This window comes from Panulirus ornatus, chromosome 29 (assembly GCF_036320965.1).
Source record: "Panulirus ornatus isolate Po-2019 chromosome 29, ASM3632096v1, whole genome shotgun sequence".
NCBI lineage: Eukaryota > Metazoa > Arthropoda > Malacostraca > Decapoda > Palinuridae > Panulirus > Panulirus ornatus.
The window spans coordinates 3,782,257-3,804,149 of NC_092252.1; the positions used below are offsets into that span (position 1 = coordinate 3,782,257).

At 36.3% G+C, this 21,893-nt stretch overlaps 1 protein-coding gene across 2 annotated transcripts in view; it reads right to left on the reverse strand.

The window, feature by feature from the left end:
- CysRS-m (cysteine--tRNA ligase-like protein, mitochondrial) overlaps nucleotides 1–20,204 on the reverse strand; it is a 23,785-nt gene extending 3,581 nt beyond the window's left edge. The window contains exons 1-14 of one of the 2 annotated variants that reach the window (XM_071679022.1): nucleotides 20,131–20,204; nucleotides 16,420–16,571; nucleotides 15,497–15,585; nucleotides 14,478–14,566; nucleotides 11,366–11,483; nucleotides 9,520–9,697; nucleotides 6,055–6,262; nucleotides 5,322–5,455; nucleotides 4,307–4,438; nucleotides 3,252–3,388; nucleotides 2,259–2,384; nucleotides 1,846–1,944; nucleotides 1,257–1,379; nucleotides 116–226 (exon numbers count right to left, since the gene is read on the reverse strand). In XM_071679022.1, coding sequence (XP_071535123.1) covers nucleotides 116–226; nucleotides 1,257–1,379; nucleotides 1,846–1,944; nucleotides 2,259–2,384; nucleotides 3,252–3,388; nucleotides 4,307–4,438; nucleotides 5,322–5,455; nucleotides 6,055–6,262; nucleotides 9,520–9,697; nucleotides 11,366–11,483; nucleotides 14,478–14,566; nucleotides 15,497–15,585; nucleotides 16,420–16,549 — 1,674 coding nt within the window. In that variant the 5' untranslated portion in view covers nucleotides 16,550–16,571; nucleotides 20,131–20,204. Of the gene's footprint in view, nucleotides 1–115; nucleotides 227–1,256; nucleotides 1,380–1,845; nucleotides 1,945–2,258; nucleotides 2,385–3,251; nucleotides 3,389–4,306; nucleotides 4,439–5,321; nucleotides 5,456–6,054; nucleotides 6,263–9,519; nucleotides 9,698–11,365; nucleotides 11,484–14,477; nucleotides 14,567–15,496; nucleotides 15,586–16,419; nucleotides 16,572–19,982 lie in introns of both variants that reach the window. The other variant, XM_071679021.1, reaches the window with a different exon arrangement.
- Between the last annotated feature and the right edge of the window lie 1,689 nt (nucleotides 20,205–21,893).

Here is a 21,893-nt window from a genome sequence, read left to right on the forward strand (position 1 = left end):
TCTATGTAACAATATTACACAGTATGAAAGTAAATCGTGCAGCAAAGGTAAGTAAAATAAAGAAAAATGGGTAACAAATAATGGGACTAGCAAAACTAAGCTCTTAAACTTTTACCTTTAGTTGTAGACCAGTTTTCAGTAACTCAGTTCGCAGATTATCACAGGCTTGCAGTAAAGGCACACGTTCCTTCCTTTTAACTTTCTTTTCTTCAGGTGTCAATACTTGCTGTCAAAAGAAAACTGAAGTAAATTTCATGAAACACTGTAAAAGAACTTGTGCTCAGGTTTCATTTTGCAAACATCTGGTCTTATTCTATTTTTTGTGCAAAGATTAAGCTTTCAATATGCAATCACTCATTCCATAAATCATCTATGTTATGATAATACTGTAATAAAATACCAGCATCCAAAAGTGTACCTACAAGAAGAGGGGCCCCCCACAAGCAAAGAACTTCCACCCTCAACTGTATGAATATGTATCTATGTGTCCTGTTTTTAATTTCTAAGCAGATATAAAAAATATACAGCATAAGGGCAGATGCTGTTTCATGTGTGGTGGGGTGGCAACGGGAATGGATGAAGACAGCAAGTATGAATATGTACATGGTATATATATGTCTGTGTATGTATACAGTGAAATGTATATGTATGCATATGAGTGTGTATGGGCATTTATGTATATATATATTGGAAAGGATCACAATTTTGCACGTGATCAAGATATTCCTATGAGTCCATAGGGAAAATGAAACACGATAAGTTTCCAAGTGCACTTTCGTGTAATAATCACATCATCAGGGGAGACATGAGAGAAATACAAGTCAGTTGATATACATCGAAGATACGAAGGTAGGACGCCATTTGTTAAACATGTGCAGACGTGCCTTAACAACTTAATTCTTAATTTCCAAATTTATATAATGCATTATGAGATACACAAGATCATAACTATTGGAAGAGGCTAAGAAATGGTAGAAACAACAAAATCTTCCCTGTTACAGCATTAAATACTAACAATCTTAAAAAAACAAAATCAGAATCCTGAAAATTTCACCAATGAATACACTTCCATCTCCAAATTACCCTAGGCAAGAAGTTAAACATGCTATGGGAGATAACACAAGGGAATATGTGTGAACCTCAACATGGATTCAGTGCCCATTATGATGGAATCAAAAATATTAATATTAGTTCTAAATAGTATAAATATACACATATATCAACAAATGAAAAAACATACTCCATGACACACTTACCTGACTAGATGCCTCATCCTGCAAAAGCGCAAAGCTTCTCACTTGCTGTCTTAATGAAACCACAGAATTCATCACACGTGATAAACGACCACCAGATTCTAGGGACAGATTAGCTGCATCACTCTGTTAGGAACGAAGCTACTGTTAGTTTGTTCCTGAAACTACCTTGCCTATCTTCTACAGCCAAGCTCTAAAAATTATCCCATGGTTTATCTTGACAATTTTCTGTGGTTCAGCCAACTAACTGCACATATCTCCCACCATATACCACGTCGAACTGGACTAATGTGGCATGTATATGAAATGGCCAATTTTAACCAAGGAAATACTCTGTAGGGCTTGGCAGTGAACAGTAGACACTGATTTCAACATATGACACATGACAGCCAGCAAATGAATGTGTGGATAGGAAGATGTTTATTTGTTTCTGATGTGTGTGATCAAGATTTTTGTATCTTTTCCAATGATTTCAATTAATTGTTATATTGGTAGAGTATACTCCAGTGCAAGTAATTTTCATTTTATATTCAACCAATTATATGATATGAAAATAGTCACACCACTTAAGCTGAAACAGTGTAAAACTTACCACGCCTGGGAAATGTATACCAAAAACATCTTCCATTAAATAGTGAATGTAACTACATATGGAAACCATTGTTCCTGCACTTCTTGCTAAGCTGGTACTCTGAAAATAATAAGATAAAATAACATTTCATCAGCATATATAAATAAATGTAAGAAATTTGTTTTATCACTGAGAAATAAAAAATATCAATTAAATAAAATAAATAAAATTAAATAAATTAAATAAAAAAAATCAATTCTCATAAAAAATGTTGCATTCAGTTTTTACTTTAAAAGAAAAAAAATCACTCTTTCAGGTCATCATTTCCAACTGGAAGATAATACAAAACTTGACTGATATCTTTGAAGAGAAGTATTTCTGTTAAGTACTTGTCATATATTACAATCAAAAACTCCCTTTAAGAAGTTTAATACCTGAGACTTTGTTCTGAGTTCCTTATTGCCAAGATTTACGAGATCCAAGACTGCATCTAAAGCTCGAATTGTGTCGAAGTCATCAGCTAATGACTTCTTTACTTTGAATCTAGTTTCAACCAATTTCTGTAATAAAAAGAAAATGTATGAAGAAAGCAATATCAAACCAAACATTAAATCATAAGAACTTATGATTTCTTGAGCAGCTACTGTCCCATGGCAATACGCTTAATACATTAATTATAGGGGACACTTGTTGCTTAGTGTCTCATCACAAGATACATATTTACATGTATGGAAAAACACAGCTCAGTACCTTGTAGATCTTTATAAACCATGATATTTGTTTACTGGATATATTCTCCCTATAAATTTGAACTTCCTATCATTCAGCTATCATATATCACTTGCAAGTGTTTCTAATTCAGATACAACTTTGTGCAACTGCATGCCTCAAAATCTAATTGGACTATCACCTCTATATGGGGTATCTATAGTTTAAGTTAGAAGTATCAATCATAGACTTTTCTGAAGTTACCATTTTAACGTGTCCAGAGACAGGCACACTGTCATGGTTTAAGGGATCTAACATCAGTGGCATAATGATTCCCAGTTCAGTTATACATGATGGTATTCAATAACTGCTATTATGTTAGTGAATGATAATGTTCATAATTCAACCAACACACTTATTTCCTCTTATATGCACCAGTTTTTTTTCTTGTGCAAACTATTGTCCCTTGATGTGGATATGGCTGTGCATCTTTTATCAAAGAATTTGGTATAAGTCAGCATAATTTCTAAAAAGATTTATGTGCAAACAAGAAATATGGTAGCATATATTACATCAGCAGTACAATCATTAACTCTTCATTACCCACAAACATAAACCAAAAAAGTTATAATTTACCAAGAAAGATGGGATATAAATGAAAGGTAACATTATCAGAACAGCAATCAGCACATGTTTCATGCAAAAGACAAAAATATCACCTGCTTAAGGGCTGCCTCACTGAGTGGAGCACATTTCAGTTGACCATTGATGTAGGCATAAGCATCGTGAAGGAAAGATCGTATGGATCGCAGGTGTGCCTTCGCTTGAGCCATTGATGCTGGAGTATATTCCACATCTGAATGTCATATATCAAATTCAAATTAAAAAAGTTTAAAATTTCTATGCTCAAAAATCAATGAGTATCAAATATCAAACGTAGTAAACATATAACAAAACTGAAAAACTGTGCAAAGGTATTTTACCACCTCAACAGAAAATTCTGAATGCTATAACCTGCTGTAAACATGTCTCTACAAGTAGTTTTCACACAAAAAATAAGGTGACCCAAGGTTAATTTTCTCTAAATACCTCAGTTGTTACAAATTCCTATTTACATTCATGTTTGCATCTGTCTAGTCCTAACTTGTTTTATCCACACCATACCCTCTTGGCCATTCTTTCTGTTTTCATTTACAGCATACGACCACACAGTCTCATTCATTCTTTTTCACTTAAGCTTTCAATTTTCTTTTCTGCTGGAAGCTCCGGGCAAGAAAACATCAGGAACAAACGCCAAGCCTTTGAGGAAATGTCAATTAATCTATTATTTCTTATCAGTTTAATCAGTTTAGTGGTAAAGCAGATTCTTTTCTTTCAAACTATTCGCCATTTCCCGCATTAGCAAGGTAGCGTTAAGAACAGAGGACTGGGCCTTTGAGGGAATATCCTCACCTGGCCCCCTTCTCTGTTCCTTCTTTTGGGGAAAAAAAAAAAAAAAAAAAAAAGAGGGGAGGATTTCCAGCCCTCGCTCCCTCCCCTTTTAGTCGCCTTCTACGACATGCAGGGAATACGTGGGAAGTATTCTTCAAATATGGTCTCATATGTTCCAAAGCAGCCCAGCATTTCCCTTGAAGCTGCAGGAGCCAAAACAAAAGTATGCTGTTTAAGATTTTATTCTTTATGAGTGCAACTTTGAGCAATGGCATATATTCTGAGAGGGATGCTGTTATTCCTACACAGTTTCTCTGATCCAGAAACAAGGAACAGCACTTACTGTTACGGTAGTGTGAAAGGAGGCAGAACAGGCGGAAGGCATTGACAGAGTGTTGCTCGAGCAGAGCCTCAACACTGATAGTATTGTATAATGACTTAGACATCTTCTCTGTTCCTTTGGTGTGGAGGTGACCTATTACAAAATTTTCTTTATTAATCAGTTTGAACAAATTCATAAAACAACTATATCACTAAACATTTTGTACAAGATAAAATACTGGGTATGTGGAAAGAATGCAAAATGGAGAGTTTTACAAAAAGAGTGTACGATAGTATGATTCAAAGGGTTGGTGTGAAAGGAAGACCACTGAAGAGTACTGGAGGGAGAGAAATGGAGGAAGAATGCACAGTAGGATATCACCCATCTTCTAGATACAACAAACAATGCCCAGTCGGATATCGCCCATAAGTTGATTACAGATCCCTGCATATTCTTGGCACTGTAGAAAAGAAAAAAGTTTTACAGGGAAATACCAATCTCTGCAATCTGAGTGAAGAAACTTGAAGAGAAAGTGATGGGCAGGTCCCTTAAGTAAACCCAAATAAATTCTTTTTCTTACATAAAAACCCAGACACTACCTCTTTAATCCCTGATCCCTGAAAATCTATGAAGAGCTCCACATCACATTTCCCTCTTTGAAGCACATGGTTGACAGATATGCTAGTGGATTATGTTCTTTGCATATAAAATGGCCTTATATCTTTATTTTTCTTAGTCTGAAATATATGATATATAATGCAAGGGTGAATGAGAAGCAAATCTCATCATAAGATTTCTTACATATTCCTCTGCACTGAAAAGAGCCAACATGAAATGTCATGTTCATTGTCATATGTAAATGCATCACAAATTATAAAAAAAAGGTTAAAAATAAAATATCTTTAATCCAACAACAATAATGTTAATCACTACAGTGTATCCAATAATTACACTACTGGTGAGAATCAAGAATTACTAAAAAAAAAAGGGTAAACATAAAATCCTTGTACTTTAGCAATAATGAGCTACTACTCACCACAGTGTATCCAGTAATTACACCATTGGTGAGAGCCATGGTAAGCACAGCACTGAGCTTCCTCATTCTCATGATGAGGAAAAAGCAGGTCACTACCACCTGAGTGCAAATCTAACCGTGTTCCCAAGATGTGACTGAAAAAAATGCACACACAATATATTTACAATGAATAGAACACACAGGAAGATTACTGGAAAGAGATAAAATGATGGAAGAATGCATGGAATGGTGTATGCAAAGGAGGCATGTAAGGACAGGGATAAGCAGAGGCTCTTGGAGCGATGTGGTATACCGGGGTTGACGTGCTGTCAGTGGATTGAATCAAGGCATGTGAAGCGTCTGGGGTAAACCATGGAAAGCTGTGTAGGTATGTATATTTGAGTGTGTGGATGTATGTATATACATGTGTATGGGGGTGGGTTGGGCCATTTCTTTCGTCTGTTTCCTTGCGCTACCTCGCAAACGCGGGAGACAGCGACAAAAAAAAAAAAAAAAAAAAAAAAAAAAAAATATATATATATATATATATGGGAATTTTCATGAGTATACATTACCAATGGACGAAGTGCAGGGCCAAAAAAGAATGGGAGAAGTATAAAATATTTCAAAAGATTACCAACTTTTCACCTTAACATAAATACTCCATCTACCTCAACACCAATTAATTACTATATCAAAATTACTGATGCAAACATTTCACTTTCAAAACATGTAGACTAGAAAGCAAATTTACCAAGCCATTGCAGAGCATTCAATGTGCCATCCAGGTCTACCACGACCCCATGGAGAATCCCAATACACCTCTCCAGGCTTGGCTCTCTTCCAAAGAGCAAAGTCTCGTAGCGACTTCTTTATGCCAGCATCACGCATATCTAATGATTCATCCAGTGGAGACATCTTTCCATATCGTCCATATGCTTTTGTGTCGAAGTACACTGAACCTGAAAGGGCAAAGATGTATAGAGAAAGGATTCAAAATGTCACATTTCAGTCATCTCTCCATGGTTAAGTTATTTCATTCCAACATTATTAAAGCACTCCAATAAATAAATACTAAATATGCATGGTGACACATGTATCAAAATATATATAGGCATTCCTAATACTCAGGATCAACAAAACTTTTGAAATTGAGTTCATATGGATTAAGAATTACACATTGTAAAACCTGTAATTATTCTGAATAATAATATGTAATATATACAACCATTCACAAAAAGGCAGGTGGATAGATATATACAGACAACAAAGATAGTATCAATAACCAAGATTTGACACAATTCAAAATGATAAATCTTCTGCATGGGTGGTAATTCTGATTATACGTTGTCTTATAAAATTGCTTCCTCATATCATATTCTTAGAATTAAATCTTTGAAATAAAGACAAAAATCATATACTTATGGATAAAGGACAAACAGGTGTAAATCAATGTTTTGGTGATAATTGAAAACATAAACAGTGGTGCTGCCTCCATGATCCATCCCCATATGCGAAAAATCTTAAAATTCTTTTTCATTAGAGAATACCTCTATTATACTTTATTAAAGGAAATACCAAAAAAGTGGCATACTTTTCACTATGTTGGCGTGGGAAGACGTGAATGGACAGAGGACTTATGCTTGCAGCATAGACGCTCATCTGCATGTGGATACGATAAGTAGTTATTTTTTTAGGCATGACTACATTCTATATAAATCTCATCATATTACATAATTTACCATTCATTTCCTGATATCATTTCACACTATACTTACATATTTTGTATGTATCCTTTTACATATATATTTGTTAAATATACATTGTTTTATGTATCATATTTTCATAATCTTTAAATATATATGCTTTTATGTGTTTATATCGTTCACACAGACAGAACGTAATTTACATGATTTAATGAACAAATAACTTTATTTGTTCCGTAAATATCAACACATATAACCAATAAATCTGACATCTGCTTTCCACCCAGATGACATGCACCCCGTGTGTGACCGAGTCATATGATGTTCCTTCCAACTATGGCAGTAAGCTGCTTGTGACATCTATGGATAACTGGCAAAATCAAACATCAGCAAGATTTTAAAAAGAAGTGCAAAGCTTTAATTTGTCTTGGGATGATAGGTGCACAACATTTAAAGTGTTCATCGCAAAATGAAGGGAACATTTTAAGGGTCAAGAAGTACTTGTATCTATCTACCTCCGACACCTGTTCCCATTTGAAACTCCCTCTAGGTGGTTGCCACAGCATCAGTCTCCATAAACAGTGAACTCCATTGTCACTTCTTGGCCTTTAGTGCCTCATCCTTAAATGGCCACTGGCACAGGGCAACTCTAGTGCAGTGCTTGCAGAGGCTCCTACCTAAAGTTCCTCCTGACTACGTCTACTTAATGCTCCTGCCTAATATACCTACCTATTGCTTCAACCTAAAGTTTCTACCTAATACCCCTGCCTAAATGTATTTATACCATATTCATAATAGAAAGAGCTTTGGAAATCTAAAAGGATGAGTTGCCATTCACCAAACATTATGTACTTATGAAAGAAAATGATATGACAGCAAAAGGGCTGATTAGTATCCTTAAAACCTAATACTTTTGGATAGGGAACATTTGAACAAATAGAAAAAAAATCAACTGTCAGGACATCATTACTTAGCTCATGAAAAAAGAACCAAACCAATGTATGCTAATCTTCCTTTCATTAATCTAAAATGTATGTAAGCAGATGAGATTCAAAGGCATATATGATTACCAGAGCCATTCCATTCCCTTACAGAGAGTGGAATGCACGAAGGATAACAATAATAACAAGACCATATGAAAATGAAGATAATATTTTGTGGTTAAGCTGCAACAGAGATGCAATGCTTTTGTTTTGAAATGCTACTTTTAGATCTCTGCCAAATTTTCCAATTATGCTTTCATTTTTTTGTACATTTCACATTGATTTCTTAGTGTATTCCTTGTTTTCTTTTATACAATACTAAATATCAATCTGTATCCAAGTAACAAAGACAAGAATCTTTTCAATATATCAAAGGGCATACAATAAGAATACAGTGTATCTGGTAATTACATTAAAGGAAGTTCTTTCACTACCCCAAGTGTACTCAACAGTTTCCCTGTCTTGAGTAATGTGAGTCCTATTTATGTTTTACAGGAAGAGAGTTTTACACTCATGCTTCCCAGTCTTCTTGATCTGGCATATGTGTACTATGTCTTTACTTCTAGGGAAGGATGAACAGCTAGGTGGACTGTCAGCTCTGTGGCTAAGATTCAAACCTATGTGGGTTTGATTCCAGTCCACCTGTGCATGCATGTCACTGCCAAATATCATGAGCAGGCATACCATTTCATGAAGAGACCTACAAGAATATGTCAAAACTCTTTGTCCTGTGTCTCAAAATATAAAACAAAGCAAATGTATCGATATTCTTTTGTTATTGAATGTATAACTCAGACCCTAAATCTGAGATATCACATTTCGTTTTAGCCTTCCATTGACACAAGTTAATCAAATCTAATATTTTTCAGAATTCAGGTAACAGTTTATCAGAGATACATAAAAGTGGATGCAATAAGCAACAGAGCATTTAAGAAAAACAAAGCCAGTCTGCTTGTAAAGTAGACTGCATTAGACTAGCATCTAATGCAATTTTTTAGAAACAAGAGAAGTGGTCCTGTCCACTCATATGAGTATATATATAACCCTAACTAATGAAGAATTATTTCTTACCATCTTGTGAGTTACTGGTAAATAGGTTCTTTTTAATCACACACGAAAATGCAGCCACATCCTGAGTATTCAAAGCAATTAGTTTCCCATAACTGCTCCTTTTAACAGCTGGTTCTCTTTCTTTTGAAACAAGTCAAACCACATCTATCTCGTAAGTGCATACACCTTTACTGTTCCTAATGCTTTTTAACTTTTGGCTTTGTCTTCCTATTCATCCTCTGAATATTTATAGAACAAAAGAACATGAGAAAAAACAGTTGCCATCAAACTGAAGGTACATTTGCATGAAGACAAACATATATTATCAGGGGCAGAAAAGAGGCCATGAGAATGTCCACCATGTTCATTCAAAATTTCAAAGGCAGTGCTTTCCTGAATTATCTGAAGCAGCCAGTCTACCATATCCGAGCATATACAAATTACAATCTTAAAGAAAACACATGCTTTTCCAAAACTCACCATCACTGGCAAGATATGCCAGTTTTCTATCAAAGATTTCTTGGGTAAAGGAGATGATGTGGGGCACATGTTCTGTTACTCTGGGTGCCAAGGAAGGGCGAAGGACTCGCAATCGATCCATGTCCCCAAAGAACTCCTGCTCATACAATTCAGTAATCTCCTTGGGCTTGACATTAAGCTAGAAAACATGGACCAACAGAAGAACAATTGTGATTAGCCGAAGGAAAATCAGTTTGGTTTGGAAAGGCTAATTTCTACATTCTGATAAGGGAAACTTGAAGGATACACAGACAGAAGTCCTGTTGTCAAAATAGCTGAACCCTGTCACAGAATGGACAACTAAGCAAATAAATTATCAGCATTCTCTTACAACTGTCTTGCATGAGGCAAACAACCTTGGCACTCATTGAAAAGCAAGCAAGAAAATTATGAAGTCATTATCTCACCTATGAGGATCAACTCATGGAGAAAAACTGGCTACATACTAAAGACTTCAAGCCACAGAAAAGCCAGTCCACTGATCTGGGTGGGTGGCAGGAGTGTCTCCTTAAAGCCTTCCCTTTCAGAGCGCAGAAATCTATTCCTCTACACTGAATCAACTTTACATACTTTAAAAATCTTAAAAGACGCATGTTTGGCTGAACATACAGATAATTGCATATGGGGGTGGGCACATATCACTTGCCCTCCTACTGCTAGAAGGCAACTGTGCATGCTTCCAACCAAGATACAAGACTATCAATAAGTAAGAATAGTAAATCATGGAGCAGCATTTCATACTCCCATGGTTTACTAATGGAGATTCATCAAAACTCTTAACTTTTAGGTGTAAAATGCATTCAAAAGGAAAGAAAGCAACCTTCAACTTAAGATATTGTATAAAAAAAGAATTTCTTAAATTCTAAAATCCATAATATACCATGTATAAAGTATGATGCCACTAAACTGGTGAAATGATACTTCCAGTACCTATTCAAGACTTATCCTGTAAACTAATACATCAAGATGATATATGGGAAAGAGTGGAAACGGAAGGAACTACAGTTTCATTTCTTAAGAAAGAGGTGTTGGTGTTGTTGACTGGTTAGTCAGGTTGTTCAACATAGGTAGTAGGTTGTAAATTGCAACCACCAGTGGCAGTAATACCATCCTAACTTAGGAGTGTTAAAGTGGAGTCCAGAACCATCCTACAACCTCTATGCCAAGACTGCTGGTCTTACTTTTTGACTCATTAAAACTAAACATACCAGCTTAGTTTCAACATCAGACACAGACTAAATATTTTTGCTTCTTTTCTTCAAATTTTTCCCTTCCCCTTGCTTTTCTAATCAAGAACCACTAAATATACCATGAAAGGGTCCAACAAAGTGTTGGGACCCATTCCCAGTATGGGGTGCAAAGGATTTTCAGAATCCCATCTTTCAATGAGAGGGGTATCATAAATGTAAACTCAAACTCTAGCAGATGTTTCCAATTGGATAATTGTGAATACAAGCTCTCTTTGCCACCTTTAGGTCCATTTTGGATGCATCTACAGGAACAACTTAATTACTACTGTAACAAAGGTTACTGTATTTAATGGTCATTTTGATGTATGAAACAAGTGACATGAAATATAACTACATAGAATGTACAGCAAGAAGGAGGCTAGAAGTAAATAACAGGAAAATCTATGATGCTGTGAAAAATAAGGGCCAAGAAAATGTTCCAAACATAGTGACAATGATGTACAATAAACACTATGCATGGGTCACCCTGCTATTTGGTATGAAGTCAAGTATCATATAAAGTCAGATGGAAGTCTAGTTATATTTAGCAGTGTTTATGAGGTATAAAATCAGCTTACCTCTCGTGCCCTCTTGATTATTTTGTCATCAATATCTGTGACCCCAACCACCATCACAACGTTCAAGTCGAACATCCTTGACAAGATTCTCCGTATGATATCAAACTTTACATAACATCTGCAAAATAAGGTAGTAACTACAAGAAAAATACTTTGCTATTTGATATACACAACATAAGACTACATCAACTGAAAACAACAAACTAAATAATGTTAAAAAGAATCATATTTTACAAATCCATATCTATTAAAGATAATTACTTCCAATTTCTTGTCACCAGCCATATCATCCAAAAAATTCCTTTTCTGAGTAATATATCCCTGAACAGATCTTTTTTCTAATTCTAACTTTTATTCCTTTCTGCAAAACAGCCTAAAGGCTCATACAGTCTTCCCCAGGGTTGAGGTAATTGCACATATTTGCACTACAACACAATGACTTTACAAAATAACTACACTCTCTGTGCCTTTCCACCATAATATAGATTTGTTTCCTTTTTCTTCAAAAACATACACAGTACTATGATACAAAATGGAATCCACCAAGTTTGTTGTTGCATGCAGATAAATCTAATCTCTCAACTGAATTACAGGAAGAATTATGAAGAATGTGTATAAAGGAGGACGTTGATATGAATAACAGAAAGATTCCTGCTTTTGAAAGAGAAGGGCAATCCTAGTGTAACTTATCACTGATTTAAGAATAATTATAAGATGTTACCAGGTTTAGGCATCTAGGAGCATTAATCACAGTTGGAAAGCTGATTTTATGAGACATACAGAGAAGAGTCTTACTATTGTCTAAGAATTCTTGACTATTAAATCAGTTTATTATATTTTCATCCTTAGGAGACTTTACTTTCTTTTCCAGCTTCCTTAACTCTTTCCTTGCAAATAACCTGTATACATGTGCAGTATTACATGCTTAGCAAGAGTTATGTTTCTGGGAAACTCACTGCCATGCAAGAGTTTGTTAAACTAGCAACTGAAATCCTTATAAAAGGGTGGTTACATTCATTAGCACTAATTTCTCACATCTAACTATCAAGTAGGAAATATACATGCAACAAATTAGCCTATAAACAAATTATCACTGGGCCTTTTCTTTTAATTCATGATGGATTCCTTTAGAGTGAGAAGTTCCTGAGCCAGAGGGCAACACATTTTGTCCACTGACAGTGATACAACCATGCCAGAGGTGACTCTTCACTGGCACTTACATTGACCAATCTCTATACCCTCTAAACCTCATTACCTTACTCTTATTCACATTAACTCTCTTTTCTAAGCTCATTCACATTCACAATCTTCCTACCCATATTATTCTTTGTCTCAACCTCTTAAAACCTTCATCAAGTGATCTGACATCCCACCAGCTGTCCCTCTCACCATATTCACATCCAAAAGTCGCTTCATTAAGCCTATCAATCAGGACATAATCAATTAATGCCTGCTTACTATCAACCCCAATCATCCACACAGGTATGTCCCTATTTTTCAATCAGGTATCAATCACCAGTCCTTTTCCAGTACACACACACGATGTGGTATACCAGGGTCGATGTGCTGTCAATGGATTCAAACCAGGGCATGTGAAGTGTCTGGGGTAAACCATGGAAAGTTCTGTGGGGCCTGGATGTGGAAAGGGAGTTGTGGTTTCGGTGCATTATACATGACAGCTAGAGACTGAGTGTGAACGAATGTGGCCTTTGTTGTCTTTTCCTAGCACTACTTCGTGCATATGTGGGGAGAGGGGGTTGTTATTTCATGTGTGGTGGGGTGGCGATGGGAATGAATAAAGGCAGACAGTATGAATTATGTACATGTGTATATATGTATATGTCTGTGTGTGTATATATATGTATACGGTGAGATGTATAGGTATGTTTATTTGCGTGTGTGGATGTGTATGTATATACATGTGTATGTGAGTGGGCTGGGCCATTCTTTCGTCTGTTTCCTAACGCTACCTCGCTAACGTGGGAGACAGCGACAAAGCAAAATAAATAAATAATATATAAAATAAATATCTTTTATATATTATACTAAATTGTCGTCTCTCACATCAGAGAGAAGAGGTGGTGAAAGCCATACATAAGATGGAATGTGGCTGGGTGGCTGGAGTGGATAGTACTGCTGTTGAAGTTATTAAGAAAGGGGGTGACTATGTTGCTGATCAGTTGGTAAGGATTCTCAATGTATGTTTGACTCATGGTGAGGTGCTTAAGGATTGGTGGAATGCACGTATAGTGCCACTGTACAAAGGAAAGGTGGATAGTAGTGAGTGTTCAAACTACAGAGGTATAAGTTTGTTGAGAATACCTGGTAAGTTGTATGGGAGGGTACTCATTGAGAGGATGGTGAAAGACGTGCTTGGGATAGAGTAAGTTAGAACAATGAGGTTTACCAGGGTCGGCATGTTGTCAATGGACTGAAGGCTTGTGAAACATTCTAGGTAAAACATGAAAAGGTCTCTGGGGCCTGGATGTGGATAGGGAGCTGTGGTATCAGTGCAATATACATGACAGCAATAGAATGGATGTGGCCATTCTTCATCTGTTCCTGGTGCTACCTTGCTACCAGGAAATGGCTAATATGTATGAAAAAAAAATATATGGAGATAGGGAGAAAGAACACTGTCCACATATCCTTTGTTGTCACAGAAGGCAACTAAGAGGGGCTGGAGTGGGGGCAGAAAATCCTCTCCCTTTGTATTAATTTCCAAGAGAAGGAATAAAGGAAGGGGCCAAAGGAGGAATTTTCTCTCTAAGGCTCAGTCGTCTGTTCTTGATGCTCACTCATTCATATTGGATATAGCAAACATTTATGAAAGAAAGGAAAATTATATATATAAGTCTTACTAGACTCCACCTGCAAGAGATTACATCATGAGTAGAAAGTCACCCTGAGTGAGGCTATATCATTGTTGGAGGACAAAAAGGAGTAGGATCTCACTGAAGAACTTCTTACCCCAAGGAAGTCCATCAATCCCCTGATACAGGATGTAACACAGCCCCGATGCTGCAGGAGCCACATAAAAGGGGTCATGGAGTTATGTAATTAAATTATATTACATATGTTCATCAAATCTAAAGCTCCGTCTCATACTTACAATGCATGGCCAATATGTGCAGAGTCATAAACAGTAGGGCCACACGAATACCATGTAAGCAGGCCTGGATGTACTGTTTTTAAAGGCACCTGAAATAAGCACAACTATTCAGATACTGCACAACTATTCAGATACTTCTAATCTAGAGGCCAGTGTACTAGCCTATGTCAATTAAGAGTGCAATGACCGTGATCAACTTTGCCTTTACTAATATTTTGCACACACACGAAAAAAGATAGTAAAAAATTTGTACTCTGTCCACAGTAAGGATCATGAATAATGACCCATCTCATCATGTTCACCTCAATTTCCAATTAAATAGGAAGGATTACAAGCATACAGCCTTTCAGGTCACTCACCCACAACTTCAATCATGTCCAATGTGCTAAAGCGAAAAGTGTTGCATACACAGTATATCTTTATGTTGATGATATTAAAGTTTAAAACAACAGTACATACTTTTTATGTATTTTTTCTTCATAATGCAAACATATTAGGGTATACAGAAGTTTTGCATGTACGGGAAGAGAACTCTACTATTATATCTTGCAGCAGATAAATATCAAATATCAAATGCTAATTACATGTTGATACTCATCTACAGGTTTGTCACTTTCCTTATCACTCTCGACTTGTGACATTATTGTCACTTCTTTGTTTGAGGTTGCTACAACTGATACTGGAACTACAGGAAAACAGGTGAGGAAAGTCACTAATGGTGGAGAACCAGGTGAATGGTCTACAAAAAGCCAGAGGGAATTAACTTAGTATTGTCATTCAGACTTGCATACAATTTAGTATCTTTACAACTTTTGAAACAAAAATGCCCTATTCACACAAGTCTGACTGCACATAATCTTCCATCTGCAATCAATATTGCTCACATGTCTATAAAACAATAAAAAAAATATACAAAACTGGATTAACCACTTGGAAATTTGTGATACCGTGGAAAGATATGATAAGTTCATATGCAAGGAGAATGCAGGACTGACAGACTAACATGTTCAATAACTTACCTTTACTTTACAGGCACTGTTATATATCATGACACCAGTATCAGAGCCATCTGGAGGAATCCAAGAGGTGGAGGAAAGCCATCGTTTACCTGCAATATCAATGAGTTTATCATAGTTTATTACACCAATCAAATCTACTATGGTTTATAAGAAAAACACAATAGTTTTTTCAGCTTTCAAATTAGTTAAAAAAGAGAAGAGTCTAACTTCAAAATACTGGAAATTCTGATCACATTTTGAATGCATTTCTCTTTTGAGTAGCTACTCAAGCTATGCCCATACAACCAAAGCTCACAGGACTTACTAAATCTAACTTTCGACATCCATCTCATTACAGTTCAGTTACAAGCAATTTGTCTCATTTAATTCCCCTCTCTCTTTCTTTAATCTGAACTCCTTTTCACTACACACTCTAACTGTTCTACAACATGCAAAGATATATGGTAGTATTCTTTATCCCCTATCCCCAAGGACAGTATGTACAAAACTGGTGTCAGCAGACTCTGCCTATGAGTGGTAATACTGAGCACAAGACTGAACCTCTGTTAAGGCTGTTTTAATGTCAACTGAAAGAAATGATTAGAGCATTCCCAAGGACCTTCTCACTCCAATGAAGGCCAACTTACTTTGCTTGCATGTAAGTGCAGCTTCAATGCTGCAAGAGCCCTATACACGGAGTCCTCGTGTTACATAATAAAAAGTGATGATGACAGATCAATAATAACAACATACTAGTAAATGATATTGGACTGAAATGAAAGGCTATCACAATACATAAAGTGGTGTGGATATATGGAAAATTGATACAGACAAAATCAGAATACTGCCTGTATTACTAAATTTTGGAAAACAAAGCACAATCAACTATCATCAACATCATGCAAATACAGAATACTAGCAATGTTTTAAAGACAAAAACTCACCTAGACCTAATCTAAATGGTTGAAAACTTTTAATAAAATGTCTCGTAACAGGTATTCTCATCTGCCCATGTGAGACAATGGCTGAGGTCTGACGAAGAGCACAACACCAAAGGCATCTTGCTATACCCATTGCTATCAGAGATTATATGTATCTGAAATAGATATATTTGTTAATGGCACCATCTTTTCCTAATGCAAGCATAACTTACTTGGGAAAACTAATGTTACATGGTTATGCAAGAAAATTCATATCATAACCACACAAAATGATACAAATTTATACTATAGCAAAAAGTCCTTACATAATTTTTTACCATACTAAAAGTTGAACAAAAATAATAATTCAGACTGCAAAAAAAAATCTCAAAAAGCTACAAAAGGATGGCATGCAAAATTCACTCATATGGAGACACCTGCTCCGTTCTTCTTGCCAAATGAAGTTGTTTGGGTTAAGTTAGGTGTGATTTGATTAGATTGCTGGCTTAGGTTATTGATCTTATTAGGTTCAGTAGATTGGGTGAGATTAGGATATCACCCTTCCAGTGAAAACAATATCATCCATATATATTATTACTGATTGAGAGGGTGAAGGCATGTACAGAGCATCAGATTGGGGAAGAGCAGTGTGGTTTCAGAAGTGGCAGAGGATGTGTGGGTCAGGTGTTTGCTTTGAAGAATGTATGTGAGAAATACTTAGAAAAGCAAATGGATTTGTACGTAGCATTTATGGATCTGGAGAAGGCTTATGATAGAGTTGATAGAGATGCTCTATGGAAGGTATTAAGAATATATGGTGTGGGAGGCAAGTTGTTAGAAGCAGTGAAAAGTTTTTATCAAGGATGTACGGCATGTGTACGTGTAGGAAGAGAGGAAAGTGATTGGTTCTCAGTGAATGTAGGTTTGCGGCAGGGGTGTGTGATGTCTCCATGGTTGTTTAATTTGTTTATGCATGGGGTTGTTAGGGAGGTGAATGCAAGAGTTTTGGAAAGAGGGGCAAGTATGAAGTCTGTTGGGGATGAGAGAGCTTGGGAAGTGAGTCAGTTGTTGTTCGCTGATGATACAGCGCTGGTGGCTGATTCATGTGAGAAACTGCAGAAGCTGGTGACTGAGTTTGGTAAAGTGTGTGAAAGAAGAAAGTTGAGAGTAAATGTGAATAAGAGCAAGGTTATTAGGTACAGTAGGGTTGAGGGTCACGTCAATTGGGAGGTAAGTTTGAATGGAGAAAAACTGGAGGACGTGAAGTGTTTTAGATATCTGGGAGCGGATGTGGCAGCGGTTGGAACCATGGAAGCAGAAGTGAATCATAGGGTTGGGGAGGGGGCGAAAATTCTGGAAGCCTTGAAGAATGTGTGGAAGTCGAGAACATTATCTCAGAAAGCAAAAATGGGTATGTTTGAAGGAATAGTGGTTCCAACAATGTTGTATGGTTGCGAGGCATGGGCTATGGATAGAGTTGTGCGCAGGAGGGTGGATGTGCTGGAAATGATATGTTTGAGGACAATATGTGGTGTGAGGAGGTTTGATCAAGTAAGTAATAACAGGGTAAGAGAGATGTGTGGTAATAAAAAGAGTGTGGTTGAGAGAGCAGAAGAGGGTGTTTTGAAATGGTTTGGTATATGGAGAGAATGAGTGAGGAAAGATTGACCAAGAGGATATATGTGTCAGATGTGGAGGGAACGAGACTGGGAGACCAAATTGGAGGAGGAAAGATGGAGTGAAAAAGATTTTGAGTGATCGGGGCCTGAAAATGCAGGAGGGTGAAAGGCGTGCAAGGAATAGAGTGAACTGGAACGATGTGGTATACCGGGGTTGACGTGCTGTCAATGGATTGAACCAGGGCATGTGAAGTGTCTGGGGTAAACCATGGAAAGTTCTGTGGGACCTGGATGTGGAAAGGGAACTGTGGTTTCGGTGCATCATTACATGACAACTAGAGACTGAGCGTGAACGAATGGGGCCTTTGTTGTCTTCCTAGTGCTACCTTGCACACATGAGGGGGGAGGGGGTTGTTATTTCATGTGTGGCAGGGTGGTGATGGGAATGAATAAAGGCAGACAGTATGAGTTATGTACATGTGTATATATGTATGCCCATGTGTGTATATATATGTATACGTTGAGATGTATAGGTATGCATATTTGCATGTGTGGATGTGTATGTATATACATGTGTATGTGGGTGGGTTGGGCCATTCTTTCGTCTGTTTCCTTGCGCTCCCTCACTAACGCGGGAGACAGCGACAAAGCAAAATAAAATAAAATAAAAAAATATATATATATATTTATTTATATATTTATATATATATATATATATATATATATATATATATATATATATATATATATATATTTTTTTTTTGTATTTTATTTTGTATATATCATACAGTACAATTACCAGCAATGAATCACCGTTTTTCACAATGCTTTCAAGGTCCCATCATTTGTAAATTAATGATTTACTGTACTCTTTTAAAAACTGGCCTGAACTGCATTAGAAAAAAAGCTCCAAAATAATTTATTCAAATTTTGCATCATCATAATAACTGATAGATGTTACACTTTGATACAATGGCACTGACAACAAAACTGTCTACTTTCAAACTAGAACGAATTGCTCAGTGTAAAACGTACAACTATACTGTATTAAAAGGAACATGTCCCTGCCATACAGGTCCCTTGTCAGACAGCTCGTACAAAATCCAGACTGAGTCTGCCTCCTTTTACCTAGGGAAACAAAGACATCACAGTATTCCCAAGATGTACCACATATCATTTTCAAGATGAGCCCATTTTGCTACATTTTTTGAGATAATAGCATATAGTCTTCTGTGGTATAGTGGTTAGCATTCCTGACTGTGATGCATGCAACAGGCTGCTTAAGGTTGAATTCAGCTAGTGGCAGTTGTTTCACAGTCAAACTAGCTGTTCATCCACCCTTAAGAGTTGGATGAACATTAGAAAACTCTATAACGAACTTATGTACGTTATGAACACTCAAATGGTAGACTGATTCCTAATACATACTCCTATTATCTTCATAAAATATAACATTACAATTTCAACCAACACAATTTACCTGTCTTTCATAATCCTCCTCATGAACAGTACACTAAAATATGATAATAAGGTAGATGGGCCTTTACAAGTATTTTTCACTCCATCAAATTACAGAAACCATGAAATACACATGTAGCCACCTCCTAAAGCTATTATAATGCAAAGCTAACATGAACTTTTACCAAAAATCCACCATAAATCTCTGCTGCTTGACGAGGTTTAGTTAGGTTTTCATTGATTCTGTATATTTTCCCCAAGTATTCTGTGTACTTTTATATAAATTAGTCTCACATTTTCCCTGCTATGCATTACACACGCTACTTTAGCCTTCCCCGGTACAGCAGAATAAAATAACATTATCCACGTCATCCACTCACTACCCAAAATCTAGTGCACACGCACAACAAAAAACCATACTTTAATAGATCGATTACTTACAGATATAACATCAATGAATAATGATAACTAAACAAGTGCGACACGGCACCACAGTTTCACGCTACTTACCTTCCCTACAAGTGACAAGAATTCCTTCAACGCATTTCAGAGGTACACAATTACTTCCTTCACCTTGAACATAACAAACAGATCTTTATCCTTGTATCCCTATACGAAATAGGTTTTGTCTGAAGAGGAAAAAAACTCATCCAAATACCGTAATGGACTAGGTAAGACCTTGGCCCTGTCCGTCCACCTGAGCCCTGTGTTTACATGCCAACTGAAGGAAATTTTAATAATTATCAACATCAATAAGAAGATACTTTAGTATATTGGAAAACTATCCTATATTTTTATAAATCACTTGTGATAAGTAAATTTCTGCAATTAACACTTGCGGGGAGAATGAGGTAATATTTCACCAATAGTGAACGCAACGAGAAATAGTACTCCGTCTTTAGCTGAAATTTTACACAAAGGATTGATCTAATTTAGGCTCTTAACGCAAAAGTCGTGATGGCATTCAAAACTTTGAATTCTATCCAGTGGTTGAACGTCTCGAGGTTATTAAAAACAAGATAAACCTAATTTACTCTAGGAAGGGTGGTTTCGTTAATAATTGATTTATGAAAACACTTGAAGCAAAATTATTGCCAATACTGAAAAAATTTATGCATTCCGGAATTCTTTCTTTTTATTCATGAAAGCAAGTGACCATTACACAGAGAACACTGCAAATACAGATATCTTAGCCCCTCTGTCGTACAACAGCATTGTCCTGGCCCGCCCTCTTATCTTCACTTTATCTAGACTTGAAACTCAAGTTGGTCGGTGGAGACTGACTGCATCCGGGTACGAAATCGAAGGGTGACGTTGGCCCACTAAAAATCCACATGGGACTTACGGGAATGTGATGTCCTGTAAAAGCAGACACCTTAAAACATCTAGTACATTAATTTTCCCTATTCAGAGCCCTCAAGTCTTAGTTCATATGAAACATGTTACAGCCGTTTAATTCGTAACAATTATAAGGTCATGAAATTATAGTCACGGACACAGCCCTTTGCAACTGCTGTTCCTCAGTCGTTATATACCTAATCAGAAATGCCAGTTATAATTCTGTTTAAGCCCTGTCTATGGGAATACTGCATTGTAAGACCAGGATGTATTACAGTAGGTGTAAGAAATCTGAAATCTCAACATTCATGCATCAGCTTGAGTCCGAGGCGATCAGCTTAGTGCGTCGTACCTGAAATCAGCTTGTGTTTTGCCGGTGCATGCAACAAGTTTGTCTATTTTGAACACGCCTTAACACTCACTTTCACACATTTAAGCTGTGAAGCTAAGCTTTATTTCAAAACTTTACCCAAACATTGTATAAATAAAATTCTCTAGATTTCCCATATGTAAATCAACCATTAATCTCTGCGGTGTCAATACCACCGTTTTTGTTAAACTATTTTAATTCTGTCTTCGCCATACACCCACAGTACGCTGTACACTTGCTTGGTTCTAAATGCAATCACAGGAGTACATAAGCATATTTCTTTAAGTAAATTAATGAAAAAATTAGTGGAGTAGGCGATATGTATGACTAATTCTGTTTCTGTTGCTGTCTTTGGTAAAAAAAAAATATAGCCCAACATTTGCATTCCTTTGCTAATATGAACATTTATGTTTATACGAAACATTTATATTGTTCTGTTAAACAATTGTATGATAAAAAATACTTTTGATATTCCAAGTGATCAGTATTGATTACAGTTGTATCTATCTTATCTACGTTATCTGTTTTCTTAAAAGCGATTATGTTTTATCTTGCTAGAGCCACTAACATGAACATGCTTCATTCTCAACAACAGGAAATACAGTTAATTCACGTCCACATCAAATACACAGCAATTCTATATCTTGATTACTAAGACGTTCTCAAGAGTTCATCCCCTTCAATGAAGTTTGTGTTTATTATTAAATGTTCAT